General features: G+C 39.9%; 1 protein-coding gene across 4 annotated transcripts; it reads right to left on the reverse strand.

Annotated features, from left to right (window-relative positions):
- Window positions 1–1391: 1391 nt before the first annotated feature.
- On the reverse strand, window positions 1392–23867 carry SLC35D2 (solute carrier family 35 member D2). 4 transcript variants are annotated; one of them, XM_076361749.1, is made up of 13 exons: window positions 23824–23867; window positions 20704–20737; window positions 18991–19077; window positions 16151–16218; window positions 14073–14144; window positions 12060–12128; window positions 10927–11029; window positions 9451–9543; window positions 9230–9284; window positions 6953–7020; window positions 6149–6227; window positions 4223–4305; window positions 1392–3602 (listed from the first exon to the last, which is right to left on the reverse strand). In XM_076361749.1, the coding sequence occupies exons 2-13, from the start codon at window positions 20722–20724 to the stop codon at window positions 3531–3533; spliced, it is 870 nt and encodes a 289-aa protein (XP_076217864.1). In that variant the 5' UTR covers window positions 20725–20737; window positions 23824–23867; the 3' UTR covers window positions 1392–3530. The 4 variants fall into 4 exon arrangements, with proteins under 4 accessions (XP_076217864.1, XP_076217860.1, XP_076217861.1 ...); XM_076361745.1 differs by lacking the exon at window positions 23824–23867 and adding an exon at window positions 23187–23357; XM_076361746.1 differs by lacking the exons at window positions 9230–9284; window positions 23824–23867 and adding an exon at window positions 23187–23357.
- Window positions 23868–23904: the final 37 nt, after the last annotated feature.

The raw sequence follows: 23904 nt of genomic DNA on the forward strand, positions 1-23904 counted from the left end.
TTCTACTTGATGATGGAGTCCAAGTGCACACTTCCATAGCTGCCAGTCTTTTCTTTTGCACTTCCAGTTCTGCCCATGCTCCCCTGACATTTTCTTTTCCGGAGGCCGGTAACGAGTCTGAGATATGCTTACAGTACTTCATGGGCCTAATACCTGTAAATCAGGCTGAGATACTGAGAGGAAAGATGATAAATTCTTATCAATGTGAAGATTTGTTCATCCAGCCCAGTCTAAGTTTTTTTCCTGAGGTATTGCTTCTCTGACTTTCACAGGAATCACTGCAAGAACCTTGCACATTGCATGGGTAGAAAGCTTCTTTGGGTGACCACTGTACTTTTTCACTATTAACCTCATTCCATTACAGCTAGCCCGCTGCTAAGCAATCCCTATAAAATTAAGAGTATGAATAGATCAATGCACCGTACAATATTCCTTTCCAACAGTTACCGGTTTTAAGTTTCTTTGTATGTTCCCTTGTAAATACACCTTGCCACCTGTAGAACTTAAAAAGTTTTTAAAATATTGGACTGACTTCTGAAAATCAAGTTCTGTAGCTAGTAGCATGTAACCACAAGACACGTCTGTGAGGAAATGTGACTTTCAGAAGTCAATCCAGTATTTCTTAAAACTAGTCTACTTAATAATTCTTTTAAATATGTATTCCGAAGACTAATGTTTTCTCTAACAATTTTTACCATTTTTCCAAAAGAAAGAAAAAAAAATGAAGCTTCACACAGCAAATAAGTCATCTAGTTTTACAACTGTTTTAATATGTCATTAAGCTAATATGAAATCTGTAGAAAAATAAAGTTAGGCCTATCTACAGATGTATACTAAGACAAACCAGTTTTAAATTACTACTTTATTAACTGAAAGACACGACTACCGAGGCTGTGAATGAAGTAGCCATTTCCATAATTGCCTAAATTCTAACATGACAGTTGTGCCTGGTTGAGCCCATATTCCCAGAGTTTCAACCAGCAAATTTACTGCAATCAGTATTATCTCTGCAGATACAGAGGAAAATAGTAAGTGGCTGAAGCTGAATTGCTTTGTGAAAGGATGCAAGCACTTGCAAGTTCTTCTAGATAATACCTACTTTTGGTTATTCCTAAATTTGTATTTTAAATTTTTCTGAGTAATACTATCACTAAGTCTTTGGGAATCAGATCTGTACTTTAGGTGAGAAGTCTAAGTCTGAAGGACTTCAAAAACATGACATGAACAATGAATTAAATAAAATCAGTTCTACTACAGTACAGAACGAACTAATGAAACTACTTCAAGTACAGTAAAGCAGCTGATCGTATAGAAAGCAAGGATTCGTGCTATCCATGTGTGCTTAAAAGCATTTTACGTGTCCATCCACACAAAAACAAAAAAACTTGTTAAAACTATAATCTGCATCTCTTTATTTATAAAAGGTACAGCAAAATAATGAATTAAATGCATACAGTAGCTGTTCCTTTGTGGGAACTACATCTTATTTAGCAGGTGCCATTATGTGTCCACTCGTATTGCAATCAAATGGCTCTCATAATCTTTTCATAATTAATGAAAACCTTCCAATGTATTGTCCCACTGCAGAGAGATGAGGTTCAATAATTAGGATTCTGGAGGTAGAGATGATCTGGAGAAAGAGGAGTCCTATAAAAGAATACACTCCAAAATATCAAAGGCTTTTTAAGGATAAAGGAAATCTTTAAAAACAGAAGATCTCTCTAAAATATTTGCAGTAACCCCTTCTCTTCCCAGCTCTTCAACAGGTAGAAAATGGAAGTCATAGAATCATAGAATCATTAAGGTTGGAAAAGACCTCTAAGATCATCGAGTCCAACCGTCAAGTCACATCTCTTAGCCAGCTATGAGAAACTAGATAGCCCAAACTTCTGTTTCCACTTTGACTGTGACCTTAAATTCTACTTCTAATATCTGCAGTCACTCTTCCTCTTGCCATTCAAATCCAGGCAGGCAGTGGGCAGCCCAGTCATTCCCTGAAGCTTCTGGTGTGAGCTACTCACATGTTTCTTAGATCTAATCCTGTCTGGTCATTCACGTGTTACACACAGAGTAATGCTTTACAGATTTAGCTGTATTTTAATTCAAGCAGGGATAAAACAAGTCATTAGACCACCTTGGTTCCATGTCACGGTCTTCCAAAATCTTCTTTTGATTTGATTATTTTAAAAAATCATGGCTCATGCTTACGGGGAGTTGAAAACTTCAACAAGATTAATTATTGTGCTGTGTTCCAGTGCTGCAATGCTTCTACGGTGTTTTCAAAGATTAACGCTGTATCCTCAGAGACACAGGTAAGCATTATCAACTGTACTTTCAGAGAAGGAAATAAAGATACAGAGCAGTGCCATTATTGTCCCAGATGATAACCCAAACAATCAGATTCCAGACCTTTTTTTTTAACCACTGGACCAGCCTTCCCCACCGTAGCAACCCCTTGGGCTTGTTATGATTCCTTATTCTGAATTTTAAGCATAAACTAGTACCAGATAAGCTTTCACTGCATATATAAGACACAACAAGACACTGATCCTTCCTCTCACTGAAACAAAAGTTAGTCTTCCATATATCAAACGATTTCTCCTCTCGTAGTTTGTATATAGTAGCATCACTTCTCTGCAGCATTAAAAGGTAATTATAGACAAAACATCAGAGGAGGGGACTGTGATATAAAAAGATGAATGTACCTAAACAAAAATCGATTGACGTTTGTTATCTCTCCTAATTACCTGTTTGGTATTGGCTCACACGCACAAAAAATCTTTTTAAATATAAAAAATCTTCTATTTCCTTCTCTCCTTGATCCTGCAGCGAAGTTACGAGGGTTCACTTGTGACAACAGTGACAACTGCAGCAGAATACCATGATGTGACTGAGGATGAGGAAAAGATTGAGAGAGAGAATGCCTACACAATGCATACCAAACACACTAGGCCATATCCTTAATTCTTCAGTCAAAACTTACACAGGGGACAATCTTGGGGCACATCTCCTCTTTGCCCCACACGCTGTACAGTCACTTACACAAGAGCAAATTTGTGTGTGTGAAATTCTGAACCACTAGCACCTTTCATCACTTCACTGACACCAAAGATTGCGTATGGCATAAGGCAATGGTGAATCAAGCCTCATGAGCTTTACAGGCAGTTTTGCCTCAGAGAGTACTGGCAGACATCGAAACAGAACAAACAGCACCAAAGTACAGGTAAATGAAGAAATTTACAACTTGAGATTTGTTCATGGCATTCCTTCCCATAAATTAGCTCGTGGTGTAAAAAAAAGCTAAAATTAAACTTGTCCACATGTAAAAAACATGGTGTGCAAGAATATTTCTGAACCAATGAGTTGCGTGCACATCTGTGGCAATTGAGGTAGATTTTTTTTTTCTTGTTCCAAATATGTTCCAGCATATACTTATTTAAGTTCTCAGCAATGCTAAACAAACTTGTATCTTCAGTCTCTTTCAAGGCAGGCATTTTGGCTAACTCTTTGACTCAGGAAGCGCGTTCTCTTCATCCCCAGGTTGTGTAGGCTTGCTGTTTCCTCTTAAGGTTAAAAATGAGTATCTCAGTCCTCCTGCCATACTAAAGAGAAGAGAATGAACAGAGGTGTCAGAGATACCTGATGTTGTATATACCATTTTATAGGTATGTACCTTTCCTTCCAAAGGATTAAAGAATGCCAGCTAGCATAAATTACGAGTGCCTCAGAGCTATGTAAGCCATCTGAGAGACGAACCCCAAGTAGACAAAGATCAACTACCAGTTGCTCCAACAGATTCATACAAACAGATGTAACAGTTCATCCAAACATAAAAAGTAACAACTCACAAGTCATAACTCACATTCAACGGGCACAACTCATTCAGTCAGTGTTCACTTCCCACACCACTTGGCTTTTACTTGGAAGCCTCACAGCTCAGAACTGCTGCTCATAAAAAAAGAATGAATTCAACTCCACATAGTAAAACTGCAGGCATGTTTCCACAGTTAAGATCTTACCATAGTAAGATTCAATATCTGAAAACAGTTATGAAAAGACATAACTAATTGTAATGAACTTTACATCCTGAGGCAGTGCGTCCTCAGGCCAGTAGTTTCAAAACTGCATCACCCAAGTGGGCCAAATCAAACAAAACATAAAACTGTATCTCACTGAGAAATCTTCAGCTTTAACAAATAAAAGATATTCAAGATCCACTCACCAAATATTTAGCCCTATAAAGTTTAACACGGAGAATATGTAATCTCCACCAATCAACATTCCGATGTAAGCAACGGATATATTCTGAAAGGAAACAAAAGCCGTGCATTTATTGAAGTCAGTTTTCATCTCCAAGAATAGAAATGGTATCAATTAATTTACTTTTCTAAGGAAACAGCTATACTCTGTTGCTGGCCACGCTAAAATCAGTGTTTAAATCAGTTTCATGGGATGTCAGCCTTATGGGTAATGTAACAGCGAAACAGAATAATAAAATCAATATGTTTTCTAAATGCACGCAATGCACTGAGTGACTTTCTGGGGAAAAAAAAGAAAAAAAAAGAAAATTAGCTATTTCATGTTAGGTAAAATGGAGCTATGGCCACCTTCTGAAAATATACTTCTTTTTAATCTTTGGAAGGCTCATTTCAAATCCTATTTCTTAAAAGCACGTTTTGGGTTCTCAAGCATAAAAATTATGCTTTCAAGTTACAATAAAAGCTCTTTACTATTACTTTAAAAGGGTTACCTCCTTACTTTGCCAACTAAAAAAGCATTTGCACTGAAAATGCATTTGGCTCAAGTTCAAGGCAGGCACAGTTTAAAGTTAAAGATTCTAACCCTCACCCCGCCCCCATCAACTTTTGGGAAAATTGTCCCCTATAGACAGAAGAAAAGCTATAGAACTCTGTGATCATTTTACCAACACTTCATTGGTTTCAAATGTTTCAGCAGTTAGCCTGGACAATGACATCATTTCTACCAATTTCTACTGGGGACTACTGCATCATAAAGTGCTTCTCAACTTTAAAGCTGTTCAAAATGTCTCAAAGACTCATTATTACTCAGAAAATAGAAATAGTGTTGCTCTATCTTAATAGTTCAATGCGGACATATAAAATTTGAAAGAATGCTTTCAGGACCACAGAATGAAAACTACTAGATTAATCTTGCCAGCTTTCAAAACAAAAAATGTAGAAAGAGAAGTACCATCTTCTTTTTGCAGATTTTGCCTTGCTGGAGGTATTGTTTTCCTTAGTCACCCATGGAAGGGATCACCCTGAGGACTGTTATTCCAGTGTCTACACTAGTTTGGATTCTGACAGTTGTTTGGCCCACAACTGCACAGATTTTATCTTTTGCTAAAACTCTTACAGCTTACAGCTCTGTGCTTCTCTCCAAACTGGTCTACAAACAGGTGCTGGTGCAGTCAGTGATCTTCCCAGCTCAGACACGCTGGCCTTATCAACACAAAGGAAGTTGCCCTGGTTTTAAATTAAACTGGGTTAGAGAAAACAGACTGTAAGGACACCAAGTTCAGTTTTAAGACAGGCATGTTTTGGTGTTGATCAAATTGACCAGAACTTATACAAACCAAAATGAAATAGTCCATTCAGCTAGAATACAAGTTCTCACACAGAGACAGAAGCAGTTAACCATAAAGCAATGAACTCCTTACTACAGCTTAGCCGTTATTCTGTATCTATGAATGCCCTATTTATCAGCAGCAATGGAAACTAGTTCAGCCCAAAGTGAAAGTGTGTCAGTCTGTATCAGTTTGCAATGGATTTGCACCAGGCTACCTTGACTAATTCACAGGAACTTGATAAGGAACAGAAGCAGATGACAGTACCTGATGAAACATGGTTAAATGTACACCTTTTAATTAAAGTGGTTCAAGTTTCTCATGTAAGAAAAATAAAAATAAATCAGTACTCACATCGCTTTCTAGAGTATACCTGAGCTTCAATGGAAGAAAACAAGGTCACTTTGTTGTATGGATCTCCAAAATGTATGGCACAAGCAGTATCTCAGTATTAGCCCTCATTTTGAGTTTCCAGCTCAAACCATAATCAGGATCACTGCTGAGTCAACACTCTTCCCTGTCTATTTGAGCAATCTCATCTCCCTCTTCTCCATAACTCACCTTGATGGCACCAACTACTGTCGTTGTAAGCGCAGAATTGTAATGACTGCATAGGACAGTAGAATACATCAAGAGAAACCTAAATAAAGCAATGGAGAAAATGTTATAAATTCCTTCCAGGGATCTCAGAAGTTTAGCAAGACTTTGAAATGTTCAACATTTTCTGGATCAGTATTTTGGTGGGATCTTCAACCCCACCTGTTCCAAACCCTAAAAAAAGATTCTGTGGATCTGTATTTTAAACTAATGATGTGCATACACAGAGTCCTCAAAATATACATTAAAATGTGCTGCTGGAACTCTAGCAGAGTCATCCCTATTTTCTGTGCTTCTTAAACGTCAGTATTTGAAGTTAGTTTGACCCCTTGTTTGGTGACGTGTGAAAGACCAGAACAGGATCCAACTCACTTTTCTATTCTTGCTTTGACTGCAGTTCCAACAGGAACAAAGCATTGTTTCATTATTTTTGAGTCTCCCATACTTTTCCATGTACTTTAAAGAACAAACACACTGAAACAGTTCCTATACTAAAGGTCTTACATGGCCAGCAGAGAGATACTGACTACAGAAGGTAAAAAGCTAAATGTCATGTTGTTGACCACTGTACTTGTGAAGTCACCAACATAGATAGTACTGAAACAGTTATTTACACTATTAGAAATAATTAAAAAACAAGACAGAAGCCTGGGGAAAAATATATTTTCTTTGAATTTTAATATGACTTATCAGTGAGTCTTACGTTTGAGATTTGCAATTTGAAACACTGTCATTAAAACGTCTTACTTGATTGCCCTGTGTCCTTACCCCAACAAGCAAGAAAGAAGAAATTGAAAGACAAATAAAACATTTGTCCAGTGCTGGAAATGTGTTGCCTATTAACAAAAAAAAGAGAGAGAGAGAAAGAATTATGTGCCATATAATCAACTGTAAACACATGTAAAATACAGTTAATATGAAAATGTGCAAAATCACAAAATGTATTTGATTCATATTTTATTTACAAAATGTTTATATTACTACTGGAAACAGTTTGATGCATTTAACTTCAAAGACAACAGGACAACAGCACCCATGATACCTACACACATTCTTGTAACATACATAGCAGTGCAGTTATAAAACTGCACACTGCAAGCAATGAATACAAATACAATACAAAGAATCTGTATTTTTATATTTATTGATACAGATACCAACACTGTAATTAATATTATATAATAAATAGTGTTGATATCAGACAGAGAGAAAAACAAATAAATAAATAATCTCCTTGAAATCTATTTCATACCATAGATTCATTCATGAACAGCTTTCAAGGTCCAAGTCTGCATTTTTGAGCTCAAAAGTAAGATTTAATAAGCATTACTAAATGGTGTCTCATCAGTAAAGGCCAATGGAAAAGGCTAAATCATCACTTTGAAGTCTGCTCCTTAGTGACAAGCAGCAAACAAAAACACAGTGCCACACAACAGTCACTAAGAAACACGTCACAGATTCTTTTCCATCTCTAGTAACTCCAGGATACGCCTCATTTTAATCTGGAAAGCCACCTGTATCAGTGCAAAACTCAGCAAAGGCTGAACACATGCCTGAGAAACAGAGTAAAGGCTGTTAGTCCATGCTGAGCTGTGGCTAGCTGAGCCTCCAGCACCTGAGGTAATAGATTAGAGGGATGTCGGGCAGCTCTGCCGTGCTAGAATTGTGCTGCTGTGCAACAACAGATTGCAAAGTATTACGAAGAGACATTCTGGGGCTTCATTTCTCTTCCATTGCATCATGTTTTCCTGTCCTCCTAGTCAGCCAGCTGGTGAAGGAGGAGTAACTGGGACACTCACACACTGCAGTCTCTATAAGATGTGATAGCTACCGCTCCAGAAAGAGCTAGAGGAGCAGAAGCAATCTCCCTATCACATAGACAGGGTACTGATACTTTGACTGGCAAAAGGTACATGCTGTGCATTGTCTGTGATGGATCAAGGCAAAAAAGTCTGCTAGGGTAAAAGCAAGCCAACTTCTATGGCCTGAAAATCTGCTAAATACAGGTGTTATCTACAATGATTTGATGACTTGTCATCAGTATTTTTCCATCTTCTACCTTTTTTAATCTCTGTGCATCACGTTGACACTAGTTATCCACATCTTTTCACTGGACTTAACATTAAGTGACCAAGCCAATGCATATGCACAACAGGCACTATGCATTTCTCTGATTTTTTTTTTTTTCAGGTAATTGAGCATTAAATTATTTGTGCCAAATCAACATGTGGGCACAATGCGTTCTTTATTTTTCCCATGTAATAAATCTAGCAACAAGGTAAATCTCCCTGTCCAGTTCTCCCAAAATGACTCCACCCATGCCTACTGGGAAAGCAGTTGAAACCTTACAGCCATACAAACTTGGCCTCCCCTAAGTCTGCCAAGAAGGGCATCAGCTACATTTTCATAAACTGGCACAAGGTCATGCTGGACTGATGTCACAAGAGGAGATTTCACACTCAGAGCAGATCAAAAGCCATCATTTTTCAGGGAATGACAATTTTTCCACTTAAAGTAGACTTGTAAGAACACAATGACAAAATCATGTGAGTCCAGGGCACAAAAACATACAACAAAGGACACTGGAATGATTTATGGCACCCACAAGCTCTGTAACAATTTCCAGTGGCAAATCTCAAATATTTCCAAAAGGGAATACGAGTCTCAAGACTTATTTTACTGGTAAGAAAAAGACAACTCAGCAAGTCTGTGAGGGAGCCAGAAAAACAACACAAACCTCCTGGTCTGATACTTTACGTACCAGGACATACTGCCTACAGTATTATACTGTATTACGAATAGCTATGGAGAGTCATGCTGTCGTTCTATAAGAATGTAAAATGTAGGTTACTAAACTAGACTGAGACTAAACAGGAATCTGTTCTGTGCATCAGAATGAGAGAAGGACTGGAAATTGTCTGGTTTTGGTATTTGCAATCTCATTTTAGAGCATGTGGCAGATCACACAGTGCAGCTGGATTCCCAACCAATTGCTCTAGCTGAGAGTCCCCAGTCATGCATTAGTTTTTAAACAAAGACTCGTACAAGGGCTATCACGCAGCTTCATCTTCTCCTCAGAGTGAATAATAAAAGTTCTTACCTGTGAAAAGAAGTCCAAGTCACATATTTCAAATACTAGTCACTAACATGGAGGTAGGATTACCTCTTTAAAAAAAAAAACAAACAAAAAAACCCACCCATCCCCCCAACTGAAAAAAATGAACAAAATACATTACCAGTCTGAGATATGGAATATTGCTCCTTACCTGATGAAAGTCTCCAGTAGAAAAGCTAATAATAACTGTTGGAACCACCATGAAACAAGCATTATAGAAAAGGACACCATATTTTCCCAACTCCTGTGAAAAATGAAACGTGGTGTTTGGAATTACAAGCCATTTGGGAGCAAAATACTAAATATTACTCTGGCAATCCTTCTGACATTATTGTCAATGAGCAGACAAAACATAATACACTTCGATTTAAAATACAAGCTTGCGATCATTGGATTCAGTGTTTAGTACTGACCTGAGTTTCCATTTCAGTGACTTTGTATGATCAGCAGAATACTACTGCTCTGCTATGCCTTGAAAAGTTTCTACACAACCCAGCTAGTCAGAAATTTCCCAAGGCACTGGTCCAGAACTGCTTTGTGTTAGACTGCAGGTAAGTCTCTGCCTGGCCAAGGGATTACCCATTCCATCTACTGCAAATCAACCACAAAAGCATAGGGCAGGGTGGCTCCCTGGGGCCAGCATAGCAGGAAAATTAATGAAGCCTGACTCCTAGATGGAGCATCTGTAATCACTGGTAACCGATGTAACTTCAAGCAACTTGAGGGATGCCATATATCCTGTTGGTTAACTTGCTTGACACAAACGCAGAAGATTAGGGGAATGAAAAGCAGCCTTCCCTTCCTCCAGATTCAGCCATGCTATGTAGCAAATCTCACCAGCTTATCTCTTGCTTTAAAATGAAACCCTGTATTTTGCAGAAACCTGTGAGTCCGTTAAGTGCTGCTCATAAAGAAAAATGTGGAGTCTGGATTCGATGTGACTCCTGAGATTATTAAAAGATATATATTTCCACTGTACAGACTGACCCACAAAAGTCAGTGACAAAACCTCTATCCAGCATCTCCAAGACTGCTTTTTGCTACGGCTTGGTATGTTTTCATGGCACTGTATTTGAAGAGCAGTCTGCTCAATGTTTACACAAAGTATAATGGATCAAGGTATGGCCTAATTCTTTGGCATACCTCGGTTTGGTGTAGACCTGCTTTTAGTATTGTTATTGACTCAAACTGGTCAGGTCTCTGTCCCTACCCACAAGTTTATTTTACATAAAATTCACTTGAAGTGTGTTTCCAGTCAAAAAGTCACCTTCCTTATATATGTATCTATATCTATATCTATATATATATCAGGTTTACAGGTAAACAATTTGCTTTTGGTTTGTATTTATTTTTTAGCCAAAACCAACATTTTAAAGCCACTACAAAGTCTGCCTAAAAGACCTGGGAAAAAATGAAATACACTGTTTATCTAAGCCTGGCTTGAAATACTAATAACAAGTTTTTCCCAGGGTGTTCTGTATTAAGGATGCATATATCAACTGAAATATGAAAGCAAATGAAACTATTTATTAGTTCATAATTGTATGTTCATAAAGTAATATAGTAAGTAACCCACTGTTACCATCTTGTCATAACCTTAAATTCAACCTAATCACCCCACAGTTACCTTTGGATCGATTTTCTGCTTTGTGTAAACTCCATTTGCTGCTGTGAAGAGATCATTTAGCAATACAAACGTGTAGCCCTCCAGATTAAAAGACAGATCAGACCTGGGAAAGAAGTATTACATTGTAAATAAGCGAACAGTATACAATGCATTGCACTACCCTGTTTACCTAGAGAAGTATCATAAATGAGGAAATGCAAATCCTGAGAACCCCAGCAAGTCACAGGTTTTGCTTCAAGCCTTCTTTCTACTTTACATTTCTCTAGTCACAGGACCCTCACAAATGAGTCATCAGAGAGTTCCCAGAACTCAGTGTGGAAGTGGCAGGAAATGTTCAGTTTTCATTCTGTGAAAAATTCCATCTCAGTCCTGACAAGCTGTCCAATTATTACTGAGTATACTTATCTATTTCTTTTAACACAAAAAGTAGCTAGGGAATAAAGTATGACTACTTGTTTTTTACAGTCAGACCAGACATATTGTCATCCTTTCTGTTTTTGACTAGTTACCTCATGGATATAGGGTAATTCATTTAATAGGACATGGCTCTATCCGAGTCACATCACATGGAAATTATTTACCTTTGTACATAGCAAAGCCAAGAAACAAAAAATAACATTACATTTCCAGTTAAGTAAAGGAATATCCAAACAGAAAAAGAAACAGAGAAGACTAACATACGAGTGCTTTGTGAACTTAATCTCACATTTGAACTTGCTAAAAGTGATTAAAAGAATAGATGTTGCCTAACTCAAAACAGTATTTGACAACCAAAAGATCAGTCTTTCTACCCAGAACAAGAATGTATTTTTCTAAGATTATTAAAATACACTGATACTATGAAATAAAAGCAGCATTCCTCACACAGTTTTAACTTGCTTCATTTATGATCCTGCAAACATGAAAAACCCAGGGGGGGGGAAAGAAAGACACAAATACTTCCAGCTGGAGTTCAATTTTTCCTTTTGTATTCCTGCACCTCCCAATGACGTCAGTAGAGAGATTTTCCAAATCAGCTTAATTCAGAGTAACTAATCTCAAACTTAGGTTTACTTGGCACTTAACAAGGAAGAAAATCCTCCTGTTGTCCCTCCTCTCATAACATGACTTTGTACAACAAATTAAAACCTTACCCAGCTGCTATGAAAGCCCCAAGAAGGATGGCAAATACGCTGACTATAATACTCAGTGGGTATCGTTTCCTGTAGACAAAAATTAGACAGTTCACATTTTCATTATTTGAAGAGGAGGTTAAATGGCTGTCTGCCTGAAAAGTTTCAAAGCAATTAGGAACTGCAGAACATTTAACAAGAGGGCATAGTCTTGATAACCTTAGAGAAGAAATGTGATTGACTATGTGCCACGCTGTCAGACTTTGGCCCTGAGAACAGAGATTGAAAAAGCATTGTGAGCATTCTGATACTAGATAATTTTAAGAGTAAAGATTAAAGGTTTAAAGTAACAGTACTGGAACAAACTGTAATTTACTGTGTATTGGTACTCATAATGGACATATTTCAGTGTCTTCCAGTAATCCAATAAAGGAAAATCACTACACATCTCTTGTGTAGTTTTTCATCTCACCTTTCTTGGGGAAGACGCTGTACAGCACACTATCTGGGCTATTTTTCAAATAGATACTTATTTTGAAGTCAAACTGAGACCTTGTGCTTGGAGGGGAAAGCACAGAAGCTTATTATATTCTTCAGTACGTCTACATCAGCACTGCCACAGAGCAGGGAAAAGCATACCATAAAACTATCCTGCTTCTTATACCTGTATTAGTTTATTTAGAAATGTCTTAAGTATTTTTGCACCATACTGCAATGTGACTTACAGACATTCTCCCAGTTATTCTCTCAGGCCAGCCCCCAGCTCTGAGCTGGCCTGTGAGAAAACATCTATCAAAACAAAACATACAATGCTCTTGGACAAATCCTGTGTGTCAAAGGAGCACAGATGTAGACCACTGTCCCAACAACAAAGCTGTGTGCAGTCTCTAGATATATTAGCCTTTGATCATAATGAGTCACAACAGTAACAACCCAAACCTTGACTACTTTTCAAATCCTGAGGTAAGCCAGCATAGACTCTCTGGAATCCTTTCATTTTCAGCCCTGAGGAAATACACTGTGACAGTCTGTACGAATACAGCGTTCCGCTCTTAAGCTTCCCTTAGGTTAGGATGGTGTTTGCACTCATACACCACATTGCTGTGGTCCAGCTGAGAACTGATGACAATCTCACTGACTCACATTTTCCTCACTTGCTTGTGGGAGGCCTCAGGCCAATGGGAGAAGACAGCAAGTTCTGCTTTCCCTGGGAGAACTTACAACTAGAAAAGAATCCTGGAGCATCCCCAAATATGAATCACATTGATCAACTGCTGCTTCAGCCAAAAGGAGATGCCAATCTACTTGGAGGCTTTTTGAAAAGCTTTTCCGCCGACTATCACTCTCATGTTGCCTGGCTTCAGCTTCAGCAAGCTGTTTTTCCCCTTGTGACCTTGCCTTATCTAAGCACAAGCCATCTTGATAGAACTATGACAGTGGCAAAGTATGACGTATTTATATTCCTGTTCTTCCAAATCGGTACAACTGAAACTAGTGACCCCAAGCTGCAATAGCATACACTTCTTAATTTCTCATTAAAAATAACTGACGTATCTATAATTAAGGAGTTTTATGATCTAACAGCACACTGCTAGATTCCATTTTGCTTCACTAAACTGGTACGTTTTTAGACTTGACTCAGAAAGCTACTCTACGTAAGCAAACTGCCACACTATCACCACTGTTTCAAGACATAAGGATCTGTCTGAAGCAGTTTGTAGCTTAGGGGCCTCCGAGACAAGACACAAACCGTAACTGCTAAAAGAAGTGTCTGAGTCATGCTCTGCCTACCTGAGTCCCATGCAACAGTCAAGAGAATGAGCTGTGTAAATGAGAGCAAGATGATTTTTTTTCCTGTATTCACTAAAGTGCATGTACCTATGTCTTCAAAAAAAGCTACATAAAACCACTTTCTTTGGTTTTCTCTATTTCTCAGTAAAAAGCACTGATTCAATATTCTGATGAGATGCCACAAGTAATCCATTTGATATGATCTAAAATGAAGGTATCTTAAATAACAAAAAAAAGGATCACCCAAGGATGATGATTTCCAGCAGTAAAGTAAGTGGAATGGTAAACTTCCTGAGCACTGTAAACATCGGCAAACTGTCAAAAAACAAAACAAAACAAAACAACCAACAAGCACAGCGTCAGATTAATAGCATTTTTATGTTCTCATTCTTATCCAATTTTACTAAGCAGAGGATGAAACCATTAGTCCAGCAATAAGTAACCAAAACAAATTCCCAGCCACTTAGCATACATAAAAGAAAAGTCAGTCTGACACTAGATGCAGATTAGATAACCAAATCATTGAAAATAACAAGATTTGCCAGTTTGTAAAACAATGCAACTGGCTACCTTCTAAAAGGCCCCTATGCATCAGTGAAATGAAACATAAAAGCTATTTTCTACCTAGCATAGCCCCTATGAAATAATTCTTCCTATAGAATTCACGGGCAGAGTAAGTAAAAATTATTTTTATTGTAAACTTAAAGGACACACAATAAACCTGTCTCTGAAAACATATGACAGAAATAAAATACAAAGCAAACATGCTTAGTAAACAAGCTGTACTTTCAAAAAAGTAAAATAAATCCGCAAGAACAAAAAAACAGAGAAAGTACAAGAAACATCAAAGATGGGACCAGCTGCAACTACCAAACAAACAGCTACTTTTGAACAGCATATTGTTGGTCTACACGAAGTTATGCAGTTGGAAACCTTTTTGATTACTTTGAGAAAACACTTGCATCTGACACTTTGGAAACCTTACAGCATGGCCATATGGACCAATTAATCCTCTGTTTAAGATAACTATTAGCAAATGCATTAATAAATGATACAAATCCTAACACAGAGTTTAATCACTTTACAACAGACATTTTGAAGTTATGCATAGGATCATCTACACCTTACAGACAACCCAAACAAGGTGGAAAATTCCATAATGTAAACAAATGTCACATAATGTAACAAAACGCAATGTAACAAAATGTTAATGATAGAAACACTGCAGCCATTCTTACTTTTCTGTTACAAAAATCAGTTATGAACAGTAAATCTAAAAGAACTATGTCAGTCATAGGAGGAGGAGATGGTGCACTTACATTTAAAATAACCTAATAAACTTTTTATTTTAAAATTACAGTTAGGGAAACAGGGGAAAGAAGAACCCATTAATCAAACTTTTACAGGATTGAAACGACTTCCATATTCACATTGGCTGAAGTGCTACTAGGGACAGTACTGCCGAAGTCCTTACGTCTGCCTGAATGGTCACTTCAGTGGAACAACTTCTGAATGCGTACAACAAAGAGCTGCAGAATCAGGCACTTAATGTTTCAAAGTTATGAAATGCTGAAAACCTGCAAAATTCTGTGTTTTGGTTTAGCTTACTATCAAATCCTCAGGAGCCTGTAATAACATACAAGAAATCACCGTAATGGTAGCACTGTATCCTCCAATCCTGGTGCAGCTGTCATGCTTCTGCACTCTTCTTCCATAGAAAATTTGGTCATTCAATCTATTACAGCAGGCCCTCTACATAGCTTACACCTTTTTAGCACTAGCATGGAAGCAACTCTCATGGACCTATGCTTACAGGCATACAGGAGCCAGTGAGCCCTTTAGCAACCTCCCCACAACCTCCTCTTGGTGCTCAGCAGGGCTACGGCGCCGCCACCACCCCACTACACAGTAGTTTTTCCATTTCTTGGTGTGTCCTACATAACCTGCACCAACATCATGGTACAAATCTTTCCCATATTCTTCTTCCTTCAAAAACGTCTTTCTTACAGCTTTCAAACTCCAGGAAAAGCTGGACGCTTGGTATGAAGGGAAAGTGAAAGTACTTTCACTGTCACAGGGAGCATTGTGATTTTGTCAGTACAGGCCTAGCTAAGCCCCCCTTAGAAGCAGCAGACAACTTGTAAACAGATTGAATGTTTGGATAAGAGTTTCGTAATAGTATCAGGGGTTTAGACAGACAGACAGACACCATATGCATTTAAGTCCCTATGCAATGCCTTTTTTTTAGTGTTTATTTTTTACCCCCGCAAAAGAAAAGGGTAAAATCCAAACAGTCTACTTATAACTTCCATTTACTGTACCTGAGTTTGCTGGTACTTGATAATCCACTTATGTGGTTTCCAACATAAATCAGAGGCAGAGGAAACAACTGTGATAAAATTAAAAGCACAACTCAGATTATTATGTTTTGAAGTACTGTTGAGAAACTTTATTTGATAGAATTTGATAACTGTAATATCAGATGTACTTTTAGCAAGAGAGAGGGCTTTTTTAAGGAAAAAAAATGTAACTATGCTGCAAACTGATCTGCAGCTCTCATTCATGTGACCATTCACAACCACAGCTTCACTGATTTCATTAGAAGAGTCACAATCTACCTCTAATGAGACTCAGGCTCCATTTAGTGTAAATGTTAATCAATTTCAATTACTATAATCCTCAGATTAATACTCATTCTAAGATTTGAATTTTAGGTATAAAAGTAATACTAATAACAGTAACTAAATAAGCAAGAGAACAGGTAGAATAAAAGAATGCATAAGCTGTAAGTATGCTATGCTTCTCTAGATACTCCACATATATTAGTATGCCTGGAAGACACGTCATTTTAGATCTACCTAACAAATTATGCTATGCAAGATACTAGAAAGGGAAGATAAGTATTTAGGGCTAAATTAAACTTATCATTTCCAGCTTCTAGCATAATGAGGCTGACTCCCATAGAAACATATGGGCCCTAACACAATACAGAAAAGCAATAACAGAACTTCAGAGCCTTAAGAAATGTACCAGAAGTCAGGGATCCCTACACAATATTCAGCTGCAGTTCAAAGCTGTTATTCTCCCACTACAGAAAAGTTGCAGAAGATTAAAACCAGCCAAAGTAATCACTGGGGACAAAGGTAGTGTGTACATCTAGTTCCATTCACTATCAGTCAAGCGGAGCTGAAATGGCAGAAAGACAAAACAGATCCTCTACCCTAACATGTGTAATACGGTGCTGCTGTTGTGCCTATACATGCTTCAGGAGACACTCTGTTTGTTAGAGGCTATGTATTCTCAAAGCATGGTGCGCTGGAAAAGGATACAGAGGAGTGGGCTGCATTTTATCAATGCTAAAAATTCTGCCTTTCTTTTACAGCAGAGGAGAGAGGAGAAAAGTACAGTAAAAGTTAACTATAGTTGACTAAAGTTAACTTTTAAGTGAAGGTAACAGTAAAAGTAAACTGGAGTATAAAGTAAGAGGAGTATAAGTAACAATAAATATTCAGCCTGTCAGCATAAGCTTGCAAAATTTTCTAACACACTATCTCTTCTGCAGATTTTTATTTAGAAAACTATCTTCATTCATAGCATGAAGACTGAGCTGACATTACATTCTCTTTCCTCTGAACTTCATCAATTGTAAAGGCAAAATCACAACATCCGGCATAACAGCAGAGATCAATGAAACATTTACTTAAAAAGGGTCAAGAACTCCAAAGCTTCCTCACTAAAATAAGCACTTTGCTACTTTAAAACTCTAGCTGAAAGCACTGAGAACATAAACCAGTCTGGGAGTGAAAAGCAATGATAATCTTAGTGTCAATGAAAGCAAAAGTTGTCAAAAGGATAAAGAGTCAATCAAACGGTGCTTTAAAAAGTAAAGAAATCAACAATGAGCAATCCAGACGATTCACTGTGACTAGTCAAATTCAGCACTACAAGCTATACACAAGTCCTGGATGCTGACTCTCCCAGCATATCCAGGAAAGTCTTCCAAACGATAAGATATTACTAGGACAATGAAAATGGGTGCTGTATTTTTTAGTGCCCTTGTACTGATTTTGAGGTGAAGGCCACAGCAGGGAGGGAGAGTAGTGTGACTGGAGGTGTGCAGAGGGAAGAAACCTCTTGAGGTCTGAACAAGTTGATTATATGCCAAACTCAAAACTACCCACTGGGAAACCTTCTTCATTCACGTTTTGGAAAAAATAAGGATTGTCCATTTCATAATCAATGCTATAGACATTCCTACAAGATTTCTACATGCAGAAATGCCAATGATTTCAGCATTCACCAATGGCTGTGAGACACTTGTAGTAAACCTCAAACTGATAGTAAGACAAGATTCTGCAATGAAGATGCTGGCCTGAAACGCTATGATATCAGGGCTCTGCAGCAGAGCTGGGAGCTAAATCTCTCTGGATCTCTGAGCAAACACTGACCAATACCTTGCAACAAGACATAAATACACAGGCTTATGCATCAAAGTAAGGCTCCAACAACACTGCACATAGATGCAAAAATCTACGAGGATCATTGCTATAGTCATTTCAGATCCTAGTTCCCAATCTGAGATAATAAAAGATCCTCTCTCGTATTCTCTCTGTCCTGCCTCTTTAGACCATAAATGCTTAAGGTCTGCATGATGCAGCTAGCCCCTACCTACAGTATCTTCGGTGGGCACTATGTTAGCCCCTCCTATGGAACATAAATCTTACATTTGGAATCAACTGTTATTCGGGTTTTTGGTCTACCACATATTCTTTTTCTACTGTTCCATCACATGTCCCATTCAAATTTCCAAACAGCCTTTCATGCTGTGATCAAAATTCTCCCATTGATCCCGCAGGGAGTTGTATACATCCAGAAAAATACTTGAGGAATCTAAAAGAGTTCATCCAGCTGTATGAAGGTATAGCATGCTTTCCCATGCACTGCATAACCAAATAGCATCAGATTTCTCTGCAAACAAAAGGCAAGAATACTGCAGTGAAATTAAAATGATCAAATCCAATACTAAATGAAACGAAGATACAAATAAACACATTTGACAAACAAATGCAAAATTGTTTTCTGTTCTTCTTTTATAACTTGTCTCCATAAGAAAGAATGCCATTACAAGAGGTAACATTTTCTTATTAATATCAATCCTTACCTTCACAGGTATACTTTTGTCAAAATCGGGGAAGTGAACAATCTTATTTAATTTTGACACATACAAGATAAGTATAGTCGCTGCCATCTAAACAGAAAGAAAAAACAAGAAGTCACGTAAGAGGCAAATTGTAATGTATGAATGAAAGAACTGCTTCAAAGACAAATCTTTATATGTATTTGACCAATGCTAGGTATTACGTATTCTTTTCAAAGAACAACACAGCACACAATGAATAAACTGAAATAACTTTATTCTTAACAATTTTGCCTGCTATTTATTTAAAAGTACAACATAGACATATGTTTTACTGGCTTGAGAAAATTAGTGGCACTCTGTGAAACAATGCATGCTGAGAAGGAACTGAGAAAATAAACCAGGAGATGATTCCGGAATAATTGTGCTATTTTCACTCAGAGTGTTGTTTAGTCTGCAGAATCACTCCTACAGCTTTTTTCATAATGTGAGACGGGGGTTGTGCATTGGTCAGTCCGTTAACAACATGAGGAATGAATAATAAAGACATGGACAGAATGAAGGAGGGTATCTGAGCAATCACACATCATAAGAGTTAATTCTGGCCCCAGGAAGGAAAAAAAAAAAAAAGTTAAATTTTCCTTATACAAAAATCCGTTCATTGTCTATCTAGAAAATGGGGTGCAGTCATGTTCTACAGACTAAAGCATTATACCATATTATATGCACTTTACAAACCATTCACGGAAATCTTGGAAGGATCAGTCAACAAAAAATGGAAATGCCATTGAGTCTTAGGTTCTGCAAAGAAACAAGGCCGTATCATTGCCCTTAACATGAAGTATTGAAGTATTGCCACATGTTCTAGCCTCTGACTTCCACTGAAACGTGATGTGTGGTTCCTTGAGCAGTCTGGATGTGTGAAACTCTTTCTCTCCCCCTCTCACACAGCGAAGACTTTACAAGACATTTTACTCTCTTCAGCACCAAAGAGCAGAGATATCAGACCTGCAGTACACTGTTTTCACCTCTTCCTTACTACCCCTTAGCTTGTAACCTTGGCAGACAATAAATCCTCTCTTTTAAGTGTATTTGCCTAAACAACACTTGCTTCAAGGCTCCATCTTTCCCAGCCATCCTTCTGCAGAGTCACAGGTTCTTCTTTATGGACCGTGTAGACAAGCATTAGAACTTTGGTTTTACTATGATGCCTACTAGCAACAAAAACAACAACAAAAAACGTATTTCCGCTGTAGTACTGCAAATTGCCCACAGGCAAATAAGGCAACAAAGAACCAAAACTGTGTGGCAGCCCTACTGGAAAACTGCTGGGAAAGGCAGAGAGATTTATGAGGAAATACACGGTTTGTCTACAAATAGAGGCGATGTCTCTGCACATAATCCACAAATGCTCAAGGACTCTCATAGGATCTATGCACTTGTTGGAACAAATCTTGGCAGCTTTGAAGGCCAGATCTCTTAATTACTGAACTCTACCAGGGGAAATAAATGGCATTTCCAGTCCTTTACGTGACTCTTCCCAAGCAATAGTTTTGACTTGAGCTGAAATATCCTTGATCTCACCAAAACCAACCACTCTTCCTTATGGTGTATCTAATCCAGAAGACGAGCAGGGCAGTATAACAGAGATTTCCCCCTAAAAGACATCTCTATGCTAACATTAGTTTAACTCACAAAATAATGAGTACATTTAGTGTGCTTTACTTCTGAACATACCTGTCCAATTCCAAGAAACATTGGTGATGGGAAGCTGAAAAGCATAAACAGATATTTAATATCAAAGGGGAAAAAAATTAAAACAAACAAACAAGCAAAACAAAACAACAAAAAAAGAAGAGTTTAAATTTAGCACCAAAGTCAACAACTGGACATGTGGATTGTGGATGACTGGCCAGTTGTTCGGAAGAGCTCAGGAACTGCTACAGTTATTGGAGTTCTAATATTTTATTTCTGCAGCAAAACATAAGCTGCGTCCAAATAATATAGCATATGCACAGCTGATCAATTCTAAAGAACTAACTGCTTTGGGTATATTTGTAAGTGAAGGTAACACACTTGGAGAACTCTAATAAAGCCTAATTTTTTGAGTGGCCTCACATATACACTATACATCCTGAGATGGTACAGTAAGTTAAATCTCTTGCACTTGCCCTAACTTGGAAGCTTATCTCCACAGCCCAAACCCACTAGCAGTATTTTTTTGTGAAAAGAAAGTACCTAGGTAAATGTTGTAGAAACATATATCGTCTGCTAAAATGGTTAAATTCCTACCATAGCCCTTCAGTTAGCTTTAGCTGAAAGCATGGATACTTGAATGTTAAGAAAGCAGAAACTTTAGCAGGACACCTGAAGAGCCTGAGCCCCTCCATTTTCCCCCCTAAATCTACATCAAGGTAAAACCAATAAAGGTGTGGCAGTTACTGCGAATTCCCTGTATGCATACTGAAACACAAGCAAAGCAGCAATTTACGATGGATGGCTGCTTTATGCCATCACCAGCAGTGTCTGGAGCCTCTCTGCCCAAAAGCCTTAGGTGTCAAGGAGCTCCCTGAACATGACAGCTCCTGCTGTCTCCCAGGAGTCACGCAGCATTTTGCTGGACTGCACTGTCAGGGATGGTCACAGACAAATCTGCATCCAAGGAATCTAAATAAAACCCACTTCATTCTCTGTGCACACCTGCACTAATGAAGGCCTAAGGAGGGTCCGTGTTCTCAACAAGCTTTGTAATTTTCCATTATCAAGGCTCCTTGAGGTTGCGTCTATTTATCACAGAAGCCACCAAGAACTGCTATACCACCACTCAGTGTGCTGAGAAATGTACATCTCAAGTAAGCACCACTGGGATGGCAACAGAGTATTAGCAAAAGAAAGAAATGCTCTGAACCAGCAGGAAGGCCATATGGATACCGGAGACATAACATAGATAAAGGGTTAGGAGCAGACAGTAGCAAAAATGATTCCAGGAAACAGAGGTATTAAAGGGAAAAAAAAGAAGAAAAAAAAAGAGCAGAAGAAACAGGACTTCCTGTCCTGTCCATATAATCATGCGACACCTAAACTGTGTTGTACTTAGAGCTACACAATACCAATATGAAGACTTCACTCATCTGTACTACACAGATTTCTACAGATTTTTTTGTTTTGCAGAGCCCTAAACATTCCCAGCACTGCTGTAAGCTTTTTATACAAAATTTAGGCTTACTGATGGGCATGCTGTCCTTGATTGTCTTTCATGGTCAGGGCACTTACAGGGAGCTGCAGACTGTATGACGAAAACCACTATAAAACAAAATCAGAGCTTGCCTCATGTATCGTTTCTGGGAGATGTTATATACAGCTCTTACTTGTTCAAATAGCACTGCATGTTAGAAAATAACGGCAAGTTTTGCCTTTTTTTTTTTACTTTTTTCGTTTCATTTTGTTGGGTTATTTTTCCTTTTCTGTTGTTAGTTCATAATGAGCTAAAACATAGCAAAACCAGAGCAAACCTTTTAAGCAAATATTAACAGTGAGAAGATCACAGCTACAGGACAGTGACTCCATATGGGACCCCCCGTCAAGTCAATAGACGTAGTTCTTCGGTGTTTTTATGATTAAGAGGTTTTCTGAGGTTCACGTTCTGGTTTTGGCTACCTCAGAAAGGAAAGATGCTCGCAAGAAGGTAACAAGATTGTTTAGCAGGAACAGTTACGGGAAACACTCCTTCCCTGACGTGTCTGAGCTGGTGCGACCAGCGAAACGCCAGCCTCGACGCCAGGAATAACGGAAGACCTTCCAGGAAAAGACTGGGGTGTTTCAAAAATACGCTCGCAAAGGACTCTGCCATCGGGCGGTGCTGCAGAAGCGGTACATGCTGGGCAGAAATCGTGTCTGAAACTGGAGAAACCGTCTCAACGCATTCCCCGACATCTCCGGTGTTAAAGGGCCTGTGCCGGCGCGCCAGCTGATTGCCCCGGGACCCGAGCTGCGCGGACGCCCCTGGGTCGTACTAACGGTAATGAAAACGCTTCCCCGACGAGCCATGCGGCCCCGCTCCGCTTCGGGAGCGAGGCACGACCTGCCCTCGCCGGGAGAAGCGCGGCACCGCCGCCAGCCCGCGGCATGGCCTGGCCGGGACAGGGCACGAACAGGCCCCGCCGCCCCGCGCTGTCCGGCGGCCGCTCTCCCGCGGCCCGGCCCGCGCCGCCGGCCCTCACCTGTAGGCGCTGAGCAGCGCCTTGTTGACCAGCACGATGAGGAAGGAGCACGTCCCGTAGAAGAGGGCTGAGAGCACCCTGGGCAGCGCAGAGGGCGCGCCGGCGCCCGCCGCCTCCCTCGCGGCCTGCCCGGCGCTCATGACGGCGAGGAGCAGCAGCGGCGGCGGGCAGGGCCCCACCCCGGGGCTGCACGACTGCGGCCGGCCGGGCCGCCGCCCCTCCTCCCCGGCCCGGCCCGGCTCGGCCCGGCCCGCCTCGGCCCCGAGCGGCGGGGGGCCGGCGGCGGCCGCAGGGCGCCCCCTGGCGGGGCGGGGCGAGCCGCTGTGCGGAGCCCGGCCGTGGGGGCCCTGCCGGCGGGGTCCCGCAGCCGCGCCGCGCCTCCAGGGGGCGCTGCCGCCCGGCCCGGCCCAGGCCCCGCGGGTCCCCGGCAGCGCCAGCCGACCGCCACCGTGGCTTTCCGGGGCTCGGCCGAGAGGGAAGGTGCTCGGGACACGCCGTGCCGCCGCCTACGGGGGACGCCACGCCAGCAGGGCAGCTCCCGAGGCTCACCGGTACCCTCTGCCGCCGGCCGGCACCAGCTTGCTTTGTTTTCAAACCCGTCTCACGGGAAAGGAGTTCGGCTTCCCTCAGCACTCACCCTCAGGGAAGGGAGAGGTTCAAACCGCCCGAAGGCAGGCGGCCGGCCAGGGCTGCCGCCCACCTCAGCCCGGCATGGCTT

This window comes from Aptenodytes patagonicus, chromosome Z (assembly GCF_965638725.1).
Source record: "Aptenodytes patagonicus chromosome Z, bAptPat1.pri.cur, whole genome shotgun sequence".
NCBI classification, from domain to species: domain Eukaryota; kingdom Metazoa; phylum Chordata; class Aves; order Sphenisciformes; family Spheniscidae; genus Aptenodytes; species Aptenodytes patagonicus.

Bases quoted from the DNA above. Each gene is read 5' to 3' on its own strand.
- SLC35D2 (XM_076361745.1), bottom strand. From the start codon at position 23,326: ATGAGCGCCGGGCAGGCCGCGAGGGAGGCGGCGGGCGCCGGCGCGCCC. The intron at 12,129-14,072 runs GTGATCCTTTTT...TTTTGTCTACAG, and splicing joins CTGGAAATCATCATCCTTGG to GAAACGATACCCACTGAGTA. The intron at 11,030-12,059 runs GTAAGGTTTTAA...CTTCTTTCCCAG, and splicing joins GGGGCTTTCATAGCAGCTGG to GTCTGATCTGTCTTTTAATC.